General features: G+C 42.2%; 1 protein-coding gene across 4 annotated transcripts in view; it reads right to left on the bottom strand.

Annotated features, from left to right (window-relative positions):
* LOC147633659 (uncharacterized) overlaps positions 1-12,734 on the bottom strand; it is a 107,463-nt gene extending 94,729 nt beyond the window's left edge. Inside the window, exons 1-2 of one of the 4 annotated variants that reach the window (XM_086804626.1) lie at positions 12,532-12,734; positions 12,291-12,428 (exon numbers count right to left, since the gene is read on the bottom strand). In XM_086804626.1, the coding sequence (XP_086660752.1) occupies positions 12,291-12,428; positions 12,532-12,642 (249 nt within the window). In that variant the 5' untranslated portion in view covers positions 12,643-12,734. The remainder of the gene's footprint in view (positions 1-12,290; positions 12,429-12,531) is intronic. The other 3 variants (XM_086804627.1, XM_086804628.1, XM_086804625.1) reach the window with 3 other exon arrangements.
* Between the last annotated feature and the right edge of the window lie 279 nt (positions 12,735-13,013).

Below are 13,013 nucleotides of genomic sequence, written 5' to 3'. Positions count from 1 at the left end.
TCAAATTTCACGGACTTGTCCCCTGCCTTGAACTCCTTGAGCTTTTTGGAATGTGATTCATGTTCTTCTCTCTTTCTCTTCCCCTTATCCAACGGGGCAGCCCTCTCTGCATGGGCTTGATGGGCAACCAAAGATGTTTCACGAGGCACGGTAGCATGTGCATTATGAATCTGTGGTCCAGATGCATGTGACCTCCCCAAATGATGCAATGTCTCACCACAAGACAACTCAATGGGCAAAGACTTTCGGCTTGCATGCCGACCACTCTCTCCATGATATACATCCTTTGAATCCACAAGGCCATCATGTCGCCCACTAGCTCCAACATGCACATACTTGTTTCCTCCTATTCCATGAGGAGTAGATGCATGGCGAGAAGTGACTGATACCTCTTCCTTGTGTATAAAAGACCTCAACTGTTGAGATGTTGGGTCTCCCTGCTTCAAATGAGGCAGATTCTTGAATACTAACTCCCCATCCTCTCCTTCTTTGAGATCACCTTTCGGATGAGATAGGAGAGTGCCAACTCCCTTGAGCTCTTGCCCACTTCACGAGCCATAGACTCAAAGGTCATATCCACCATAGCATCAGCTTTCCTTGCTTCAATGACGCTTTGTACATGGAGATCTTCATGCAAGAATTTCAGCTCCTGCTCCTTTGTCTGCAAAAGCTTCATGTGCTCCAATTCAGTCCTCAATGCATTGGGCTCATCCTCATGCGCAGGCTCTTTTCCACGGGATGGCTGTCCCATGAATGCACTGACATAAACTCTCTCAAGCCTTCCATGCAATGCATCAGAATCACCAGAAGCACTAGACTAGCCTCTTGAATTTGGCACTTCCAAAGGGTTGCCTTGGCTGTCCATTGAGTCAAGTGTCTGTGTTTGCTTCTGATCTCAAAACACCGTGTCTCCTCTTGAGAAAGAGAGACGATCGGGCTCTCATACCAATGTAACCGCTCCCTACAGGAGGCCTACAAATCGGAAGATAAAATACACATATTTTAGATCACTTAACTAATTCAAACAATGGACAATACTTGCAACATTAAAACTGAAAATGATAAAGAACACTTGACACCATCACTAGGGCCGGAAAGGGCGGGCCCCCCCCCCTCAATACTATTATATTTCTTGGAGTATTTATACGTACAAGTATTCACGGGCCCTAGACCATATTTCTCCATAACAAGGAGTGAGTACAACCGGTAAACAATAAGATTTTGTCGACGAAGAATCAGTTGTCGGAGTAGACCAAGTCACAGGTAATCTCCCACCTTCACTGGGTGAACACCTGCCCTCACTGGTCTTCCGGGACCGTGCACCAACAAGCATGTCCGTACTAACACCTGGCAAGGTAAAACACCACGAAGGGAGCAATACTTGGTGCTCCCAAATCAGCTTTGCTCCTAGTTTTCCTCATACCCCAAATGACCTTCACTGGCTCCTCAAAATGTGAGGGCGCGGTCAAGGTAATCATGGAAAAAAGTCACCATCCCGGTGGCCTTACTTAATGAAGGCAACGAGATGTGATAATTTTGCCTGACAAGACTTATGCAAGCAACATTTAATTTTAATAATTACTGAATTTGAAAATACAAAGATAAATACCTGACAAATATTCAAATTCAATTCTCAAGAGAGAAGCTCATCCCCTTTTTATTGCACTTCCAAACTGTAGGCAAGTCCTAGCAACAGTAGATGCTGGACAACACCTCGTACAACTGCAGGTACAAATGGAACTGCACGCTTTCCTTTGTCAGCAACTAGGGGTTTCTCCTCGGAAGTGGAGGGTTCAGCATTAGAATTCTGTTGATGGGTTGGTCGTTTGGGACACTCAAACCAACGATGAGGTCCATTACAAATTGTGCACAATCCTGTCTTTTGTTGATCCCGTCCAGAAGGAACAGTGGAAGGACGAGGATTGCGAGATTGGTTACGTCCTTGATCCCGTCCATGATCCGAATTGCATGGTTGGATTAGACCGGGAGGTAGAAGTGCTAGAAGATTCTCTGCAACTATCTCGGTTCGTACGAGATCCATTGGCTTTTTGAAAGGCATTAGCTCGACCGGAAGAGGCCGAATTTCGAGAATTAATGTCTGCAACGCGCTCGGCGTATCGTATGGCATCGGCCAGATTGACAAGGTTATATTTCTGAACATCGGCACGCAGTGTGGGATTAAGACCTTCAACGAAGGCATAAAGTTCATCCGCTGGGGACAAAGAGTCAATCTCCAGTATATCAAGTTGGTGAACTGGGAGATATAAGAGGCCAAGGAACCAGTTTGGTCCAAATGGCATAAGCGAGTACGGGCTTGGAAATCCACATTGGCAGGTATGAACTGCTTACGGATGACTTGCTCGGAATTTTTCCACGTAACCAATTTTCCAGCGTGCTGTCGTCATTGCCACCACAATAAAGCAGTGTCTTTGAGGAGGGATACCACAAAAATCACTTTTTGGGAATTAGAAAGGGTCATGGTTTCAAAGTATAACCGCAGTTTGTAGAGCCATTGGTCTAAAATGCGCTTATTGCGCCTGACCACCATAAGAGTCAGGGGGTTTAATTTCCAATTTCTTTGTTTTACTGGCTTGTAAAAGACGATAAAGAGTTTTAAGGTCGTCGCCTTCTACCTCGGAAGGAACGATGTCTGCGTCTGCTGGTTCTGTTGCTGAGACATCTGTTGCTGGCACGGAACTCGTGTAGGAGTGGCGATCCGTGTGGAGCTGCTGGATCTGCGAAGCCAAGGATGCCATAGACTCCTGGAGTTGGTGTTGGAATTGCTGCTAAAGTTGCTGCAAAGCTGGCTGCCATTCCAGAGGGGTTGGTATGTCAACAGGTTCTGCCATGAGAGAAGATGTTGATGTAGAGGCTTCAGGGTGACGAGGCTCTAGGGGTTTTTGCTGTTGATGACGCCACTGGGCTCTAGTAAGAACTATCGGTTGGAGGGTGCGGCATCTGGAAATCCCGAGAGGAGAGGCTACGTACTGGTGAAGCGGCTATAGACCATCCAGTATAGTAAGGGCGATCCTCTCGGACTGGGCTCACACGAGAGTCTGCTACTGGAGAAGAAGGTACATGGGTAGGGGCAGCTACTGGTGTCAAGGGTGTATATTCGTGAAAAATGATGCTACACTCGAGGAGGATAGCGCCCAGATAAGGATGACGCCTGAGTATAAAACAGTAATGATCCAGATCCTGTGCAAAAGTACGAACACAGATCACCCACACGTCGAATTCTCGGAGGTGAGAAGTCTGTGTAGCTATCTGAATACGGTAATGAGTGGGCTGGAAAAAGGGGAGCACACTCACTAGAACAGGGGCCGAGACCGGTGGAGAAACACGGGTAGGAGAGGACACTATATGGACTGAGAGGGTGATAACTGAAATCATAGGTTTCCTCGGCCATAACAATCCGGTCCATTGCAGACGAATATAGGGTGGTGGCAATCGCAAGCTGAAAACGGCCAATAGGTGGCGCTGTTTCGCAGGGGCCATAAGGTGAGTTTGTGTTTATGTTTTTTTTTTTTTTTTGCTTGGCTGTATACGTGGCAATTAAAGCCTAAGGGTTATAACCTTTGGGTAGGGTTATTAGGTGTGTTGGGTATTAAAAAAAAATAAAATCAGCAAGTCGATGTGCGTTGATCAACGGGCAGCCAACCTGGAGGAAAAGCCTCGAAGAAGGGATGCGCCGATTCAAAAGAGGGGTGCCTGTCCATGAAAGGGTTCCGGCTGAAAGGTAGCCCTCCTGATTGAAGGCTTTTTTTGTTTTGTCTTGCCTCTATTCAAGAGTGTCCTGCATATGGCTGGCCCAAACTTAATCAGCAAAAATTGAGAGTTGGGGATTGAAGTTGATGGGACATTCTCTCTTGCTGTTCCATTCAACACTCTGTTCCATTCAACATTGGCTACACCCAATTTTAGGGTTTGGACGGACTGATTTTAGGGTTAAGGTTAGGACTAATTTTAGGGTTAGGGTTAGGGTTTGGGCATGTCACAGGGCGGAAAAAGTTTGCTCTGATACCACTGTAAAGCTTTTATAGCTTTATTAACATGATTAAGACTTAATTAATGAACATAAGACAAATATTGCAGGAAAAGAATGAGTTGTTTGCATTGAGACAGGGGCCTTTCTTAAATAGAGGCCGAAAGGGTACAAGTGAAGAGACACATCCCTGGGAAGGGGTGTGGCTCTTGAATCAATGGTTATGTCCTTTGGACTTAGGGGTGTATCTTTTAATGAATAGACATGTCCTTTGATAGTGACCCATGTGTAAGGGTGTGACCTTTCACAGCAGGTGTCCTTTCAGTTAATAAGGGATTAAGGAGTAATTAAGGAGAGATTAAGAGAGTTAGTCACAATCGTGACAACATCTGTTGTACCAGCTTGTACCTGATTGTACCCGGCTACAAATGTTGTACCAGCCTGTACACCAGCCTGTATCCAGCTTCATCTGCTGTACCAACCTGTACCTTTTGTCCTGTACTTGATTGTACTTGCTGTCCTGCACTCAACTGCACCTGCTAGTGTACTTGCTGCTGGAGTACAATCACCATGCTATTGCACATGCTTCAGTGATTACCGCTATTGCCACAGCACAAGCTGCCTCTTCACCGTTGCCCCAGTGGTCTACTCAGATTTTGGTTCTTCAAGGTTCTATTTCCAGTCACCCTATTCAGGTGCTCATTGACAGTGGGTGTTCTCATAACTTTGTGGGAACCACCTTGACTCAGAGATTGAAGATTCGGACTTCTCCAAGTGCTGTTGTTTATGAAGTAGAGCTTGCCGTTGGTTCCACATCCTTGTGTAACACCATTGCCAAACACCTCTCCTTTCGAATTCAGCACTATCGTGACAAATTGGATTTCCAAGTCATGAATTTGGCACATTATGATATGATCCTTGGTCAAGAATGGTTGTATCAATATGATCCCCTGATCAGTTTCCGGAACCATTCCATACAATTTGCTCAAAATGATATGCTTGTGGCACTCGAAGGAATCAGAGACCAACCTTCTACACCAACCCTTTCAGCTCTTCAACTGAAACGGTGGGTCCGCAAGAGTGGTTGTTCCTCAGCACTTTTAATGGTCTATTCAGCCAACGATCCTCCCGAGGACATAGATACAAAGGTGATGTATCTCAGGCAACCTTTCTTTGCTCCATACTTGGATCTTTTTCCTCAGGAGCTTCCTGCAGTTCTCCCATCTCGGCGACCAGTCGACCATATCCTTCCTAGCAGTGCTCCACTTACTCGTGCTCCTTCTTTTACAAAATCTCACGAGATTCAGCGACAACTTACTGAACTTTTGGAGAAAGGACATATTCGACCAAGCAAAAGCCCTTTTGAAGCTCCAGTACTTTTAGTGAAAAAGAAGGATAAGCCCATGCACCTTTGCATCGACTATCGTGCCCTTAATAAGTTGGCCATCAAGAATAAGTATCCTCTTCCGCGCATTGATGAATTGTTTGATCAATTGCTCCATGCAAAGGTCTTCTCCAAAATTGATCTTAAGTCTGGATATCATCAGATTCGCATTCGCGAAGGTGATGAATATAAGACAGCTTTTCGTACAAAATATGGTCATTACAAGTACCTGATCATGCCATTCGGGTTAACCAATGCCCCTGCAACATTTATGAGTCTGATGAATGATCTTTTTCGTCCTTTTCTGGACAAGTTCGTTATTATCTATCTTGACAACATCCTGGTGTTCAGTCGTAATATGGAAGAACACAAGGCACATCTTAAGATCGTTTTCCAGGTGCTTTGTGACAATGCTCTTTATATTAATCCAGGCAAAAGTGAATTCTTCAAGACATCCTTGGAGTACCTTGGACATATTATTTCAGCAAACGGTCTTTCCGTGGATCCAAAGAAAATACAGGTTATTGTCAATTGGCCAACTCCCACAAACATCCATGATGTTCGTTCTTTCTTGGGACTTGCCAACTTCTATCACACAAAGGTTCATCGATTTCCCAAAATAGCTGCTCCTCTCACAGAACTTCTAAAGTCCGCTCCTGTATTCAAGTGGACTGAAGCCGCAACACAAGCTTTTGAAAATTTAAAGACAGCTTTGACAACAACTCCTGTCATGGCTATTCCTGACCCTACTCTCTCCTTTGATGTTTACACGGATGCTTCTGATATTGCCATTGGTGCCGTCTTGATGCAACAAGGACATGTTATTGCGTTTGACAGTCATAAGCACTCTGCAATTCAAGTAAGATACCCGGTATATGACAAGGAATTTTTGGCTATTGTTCATGCCTATCGTGCATGGAAACATTATCTCCTTGGTGCGGATTCAGTGGTGAAAACAGATCATCGTTATTTGAAATATATCTTCACGCAGCCAGTTATGAATGCTAGGCAAGCGCGTTGGGTCGAATTCTTAGCCAATTTTCATATGACAATTGAGTATGTTCCTCGTCTTACCAATGTGGTTCGTGATGCCCTCAATCATATGCCGCCAGCTTCGGTCTTGGCTATTTCTACAGTTGAAATGGATATACCTCAAAGTTTCAAGAACCGTTATTCAAATAATCGTGATTTTGGAAATGCATTTCGAATTCTCAATTCTCAGAATACAACTCCTTCCGACTTGAAGATTTATGGAGCATATACAATAGTGGATGGTTTATTATATTATCAGGATCGTATTTGTGTACCTCATGATACTCATGTTCGAAGAGTATTGGTGAAAGAACATCACGAGGTCACTTATACTGCACACCCAAGCATCAACAAGACATATTGTCTTTTGACAGCTACATACTATTGGCCTTAAATGAAGCAAGATGTTATTAAGTTTGTTACAGCATGTCTCTCGTACCAACAAATAAAAGCTCGCAGACAAGTTCCAGTTGGTCTTCTTCAACCACTTCCAATTCCCAATGAACGTTGGGAAAGTATTAGTTTGGATTTTATCACTTCGTTGCCACATTCTTCTAAAGGCAATACACAGATTCTTGTGGTGGTTGACAGATTTTCTAAAATGGCACATTTCATTCCGTGCAACAAAGCAGCCCAGGCTTCAGATATTGCAATACTATTCATACAGTATATCTTCAAACTTCATAGATTGCCAAAATCTATAGTTTCTGATCGAGATCCAAAGTTTACAGGACATTTTTGGACTTCAATATTCAAGTCTCTTGGTACAAATTTACTCTTTAGCTCTGCTTATCATCCACAGAAACGGAACGAGTTAATCAGATTCTGGAAGAAATGCTGCATCATTATGTTCAGTCTCAATTAGACTCATGGGAAGAATATTTACCTTTGGTGGAATTTGCTTATAATAATTCTTATCATTCAGCTATTGGAATGACACCTTTTCAAGCAGCTTATGGCCATACTCCCCTTGTTCCTGCTAACTTTGTTCTTCAACATAAAGCAACTCATTCTTCAGGAAATGCAAGATATAAGAATAAGATGGTCAACGTCCAAGAGCAATATCAGCGCACAGCTAATAAGCGTCGTTGTCACATTGAATTTCAAGAAGGAGACTTGGTATTAGTATATATTGCCTCTCATCGATACAAGACAATTAAATCAATCTTCCCAAAGCTTCGCCCAAGATATTATGGACCCTTTCGTATTATTAAGAAGAACTCATCTCTCAGTTATAAGTTGGAGTTACCACCTTCTTGGAGTAGAATTCATCCAACTTTCCATATTTCTTAGCTCAAGAAGTTTGTGGACGGTGATTTTTCAGTTTTAGATATTTTGGATTATGTTCCAGAAATCGAAGATGAAAACATACTCTTAATCCCAGAGACAATTCTTGATGTCAGACAGAAAGAAACACGACAGAAACTCACTACATAATTTTTGGTTATATAGAGAGATCTTGATGATTCCAACTCTACTTGGCAAAAGTGATGAAGACTTACAGGAATATCCAGAACTTCTTCCAGAATTCTTTCAAAGACAACCATCTCTTCTTAGCCGGAGTCTTATTTTAAGTGGGAGGGAATGTCACGATTGTTACTAACTCTCTTAATCTCTCCTTAATTACTCCTTAATCCCTTATTAACTGAAAGGACACCTTTGAAGGGTCACACCCTTACACATGGGTCACTATCAAAGGACATGTCTATTCATTAAAAGACACACCCCTAAGTCCAAAGGACATAACCATTGATTCAAGAGCCACACCCCTTCCCAGGGATGTGTCTCTTCACTTGTACCCTTTCGGCCTCTATTTAAGAAAGGCCCTGTCTCAATGCAAACAACTCAGTCTTTTCCTACAGTATTCGTCTTATGTTCATTAATTAAGTTTAATCATGTTAATAAAGCTATAAAACCTTAACAGATATAGCCAGGTACAATCAGGTACATGCTGGTACACAAGGTGTAGCCGGGTACAGTCAAGTACAGGCTGGTGCAGCGGGTGCAGCCGAGTACAGTCTGGTACAGGCTGATACAGCAAGTGCAACCGAGTACAGTTTGGTACAGCCTGGTACAACAAGTGCAGCCAAGTACAAGGTGCTAAACAGAGGAGGGTACAAGCTCGTAGACAGAGGCGGGTACAAGTAGGCAAGTCCAGCTTCCAGGCAAGTACTTTCCATCAATCACTCTCCCACCAACCATCCACGTGTGGGGAAATGGAATTTCTTCATGCAATACTTGTTACATTATTATTATTAAACTTTAATAATGTTGGGTACCCACATTAAAGCAAATGTCCAGCCAATGTTTAAATGTGTGTGAACACCCAACCTTATAAATATTAAGGTTGACATTACTTAAGGGATTTTACATTTGAAAAGACCAAAAAGGGTAATACTTACCACTTGTTCACATGCCACACCAACTCATCAGCAAACAGCACACCCACGGTGCACTAGGAGCGTCCCCGTCCAGTGTACTGGCACGACATAGCAAGCAAACACACGAGAACAAGTCATGTGAAAACAAGTTTATGCATGCAAACATAAATGCATGTGCACACGTAATGGACGAAATCTCCCTTTCATGAAACTTGTACAAGGATTTCTTGTCGGACACAAAACTGGCGTGACAGAAATGTGAAGTCCTGGTTTTCCTATGGAGTGACAGTCCCATAGGCAAAACATAAGTCCTGGCATGAGCCTTCCTACGGAGTGACAATCCCATAGACAAGGTCGGCATAAATATCAATCCTACCATGGAGTGACAGTCCCATGGATAAGCATCCTGGTCATACACAGGTGGCAGCAAACAAGCTCTCGTCCATATGACACAATACTGGTCACACGGGTGGCACAAAACTGGTTCCCATCCATGTGACACCAAATGACTGACCCTTTCACATGGGGCATTGTCCTAGCCAAATGTGAACATGGTACAATATGACTGCTCTATGGAGTGACAATCCCATAGAAGTGGCTCCAAAAATGGAGATGGACCAAATGGTGACAAATGAGGGAAGCTCTGCAAACACATAGACACACACACACACAGCTCAAACAGAGAAAACATGAGAGAGTGTGCTAGAAATGTACTTTGATAATAATGAAGAATGAGAAAGAATAAAGTACTATATGGTCTAGGTCTAAAAGGCCAACACACAATCAATGTGTTCACATGAGAAAAAACCCATGTCCACCATCGTAAAAAGTGCGTGAGTAGACTAGTTCACACCTGAAATTCTATGAGGAGAAATGGCTAACAAGTATTAGCAACAATACTTCAACCTCACATAACCCATCTAACTCTTCAAATCGAGTAGCACAAAGCTCAAATGTTCCAACCCTACAACATCAATGTTGAAGGTAATTTACCGCAGCGAACATTGCCAAATATGCAGCAAAATTAGAAGAGGATAAAAATGTGAGGAAATCAAAGCACGTGACAAGTAGACTTATTGCGACAATTATGCTTGGACACATTGTTGTTTCATGAATAATGTGATGGCACTTGAAGAGCCAACAACATTTAAAGATGCATGTAGTAATTCCCTCTAGCTTAATTTGAATATTTGAGCTATGGGTTTTATTGATGTGCATATATTTTAGTTTATGTCAATTTCTCTCTTCCTGGGTCTAGGAAGGGAAGACCATGGGGAAATATAGAGCTTCAAATCATTTATCAAAGGCTCAAATAATGCACTATTGCAAAACAACACTTGGAAATTGATGCCCAAACCTCATGGCCGGCCCATAATTGGATACAACTGGATATACAAAGCAGAGTTCCAAAGAGGGGGCCAGCCAACCCCCCTCAAAGGGACTAAGTAGGATAGTAGTTTTGGCAGCACGCATGCGAAGTTGTCCTCTAGTCTCTAGGGAATCACTTGCATTCCCCCCTTTAAAATCAAGGAACTTGCCAAAGCTCTAGAAATCATCCCAAAAGGAAAGTGCCCTGTCGAGGGCGGGCTACCAGTCTCTTTCTCTGCAGTCTATTGAATTATGTTCAACAACCCAAGCTAGAAACAGCATTTAGTTTAAATTGATGCACAAATTCTTATCAATGATTTTGAATGGTCAAAAGATTGCATTTCACATCTTTTCAGCAGGATAAAAGTACTGAAAGCAGTCACATGCATGGAATCTCTGATTGTCTTCTTTCAGCCCTAAGCAACTGAATAGGACCCCTGATGCGAGTCACCAACCAAGAGAGAGAGAGAGAGAGAGAGAGAGAGAGAGAGAGAGCTGTAAAAGAGGAAGTGTAAAGACCTTCCACTGACTGACTCTTGACCTGCCTTCAACTGAGGGTCAGATCCCTAAAACTGAACAAGGACTTGCCTATTAAAGGCTCTTGGAAAACTATTCCTCTGGCCAACTGCTGGTCGGCCAGCCTCATGGACAATAAATCCCTACATGCTACCAACATGAAGTGTGTCACCTCCTATGGCTAGCCAACTGGATCCTAGTCCACAAAAAATGCCTTCCAGTGACCTAAACCTAATATAATATATATATATATAATTATTATATATATAATATATAATATATATATATATATATATATATATAATTATATATATTTATATATTATATATTTATATATTTATATATTTATATTTATATTTATATTTATATATTTGTATATTTATATATATATAATAATTATATATATATATATATAATTATTATATATATATATATATGATAATTATATATATATATATATATAATATATATATATATACCTAGATGAATCCAGGAACATGCCCAAATTCACCTTTTAGGAACGTGCATGTTATATACTCGTGGTAGTCAACCCACGAGACTATATAACTATCAACTCCGTTATGCATAGTATGGACTAGATACTACGACATCCCCGCTAACGTCATCAGTGCCAAATAGTGGGTGTAGAACTCTCTATCAAGATATGCTCTCACACAAGCACTCCACACACACACACATACACATAAGAGCATATATTCACAAAAAGCCCTTCGTACTGAGTTTCTATCAAACCTCCGGAGATGCAGGGCAGACTCAGCCATAATGAAGCCTAGCACTAAGTGGAAGTAGCAAATAGAAAGAATTAGTCCAGCAAATTAGTACTAATGTTTATCTACTGCCTAATCAAGAATTAGGCACTGAAAAACAGCCATGTCCATGTGTGCACATGACAGCAAAAGTCCCATAGCAAAGGCTGAAATACTAAGAAACTACTACCTCACTTTGCTCTCTCCGTGCTACACCAGCCAAATCCACTGCGAGTGACTCCTTGGTGCTGTCAAATTATATTGTGTGTCTAAAGATTGTAAAGTTCCTACACAGTTCTACCCTCTGCTCAATTTTTAAAAAGAAAAGGTAAAGGGAACAGTGCTCCGCACAATGGGTTAAGTCGGACCTCTAGTTTGGACGACGAAAATTAAATGCTTGCTCTTCTCAGATTAGTCCTCGAGAGGGGAACTCAAGGTAGAGTCTACACTATTAAGGGTTCAAAATTCAGGTTATCTTTGGGGTTTCAGCTTTCTGATATAACTTCGTATCCTTCAAACATGAAAGTGTGCTAAGATCGTATAGACTTACCACCATGCCTAGCCTGCGTCAAAATATGATGTGCACAAACTTTTCAAAGACAAGCACTAGACGATTTATATAAAGTCAAGCAAAAAACAATCAGAGCAATCAATCCAATAACTACCGCTATAAAACAGCAGGCAAAACCACTGACAGCACAACATTAAGGTCAAAACATGCATCCATAGCCTCCAATGTCATTGATATTGAGGCCATAAATCTTTCTTCTTTCTTGTTCTCTAAGATGATAGATTTGATAACTGGTCATTCCAGCATGCACGCATAAGCGAGGAGTTAGAAAAGCCAAGGAGCCAACCTGGAACCTTGACATCTCGTTCTGCACGGCGGCGCTGGCCTTGAGCACGGGCGCACTGCACCGCTCCACACAGCTGCTGATTTCTTGCTGGCTTCGGCTCCTGTCGAAGCACTCGTACGCACACTTGAAATAGGCTCGCTGCGCAGAATAGAGAATCATTGCATATTACAAAGGAGACACGAGATATATATATATATATATATATATATAGAGAGAGAGAGAGAGAGAGAGAGAGAGAGACCTGGAGAGTGAAATTCACGTAATCCTGCACATCCGAGAAAGCTTCATCGGCAGCTGAGCGCAGCTTCTTCTCAAGATCAGAAGCGAATGATGTGTCTCCCGGATAGCTCATGATCGATTGCCCCGCTCTCACTGTGCTTGAATGGTGTTATACGCGTTATACCCTGGGGTTTGCGGACAGACCCAATTCTCTTCCCACTAAATTTATAAATTAAAATACAACCTGCCTCTCCAACTCATTTTTATTTTTCAAACAAAAAACCTTTTTTTAGCGGAAAGAGCCTTAAAATTAAATTAAAAGAAAAAAAAAGAAAACATAATAGACTAGTCAAGGTTACAACCAGCTTATTTACAAAGCTTAGCTTAGTCATCTGGTTCGGTCTGGAGCTGCACAAGTTCCAGAATGTGCTTTTCTAGGTTCCTATCTTTTATAGAGGAAGCAACCACTTCTTTCTTCTTGGCCAGGATAGCAACTTCCAAAGA

The sequence above is a fragment of the Cibotium barometz genome, chromosome 11 (assembly GCF_041138505.1).
Source record: "Cibotium barometz isolate CiBa-2024 chromosome 11, ASM4113850v1, whole genome shotgun sequence".
In the NCBI taxonomy this organism is placed as follows: domain Eukaryota; kingdom Viridiplantae; phylum Streptophyta; class Polypodiopsida; order Cyatheales; family Cibotiaceae; genus Cibotium; species Cibotium barometz.
This window is presented reverse-complemented; position numbering and strand designations above follow the sequence as displayed.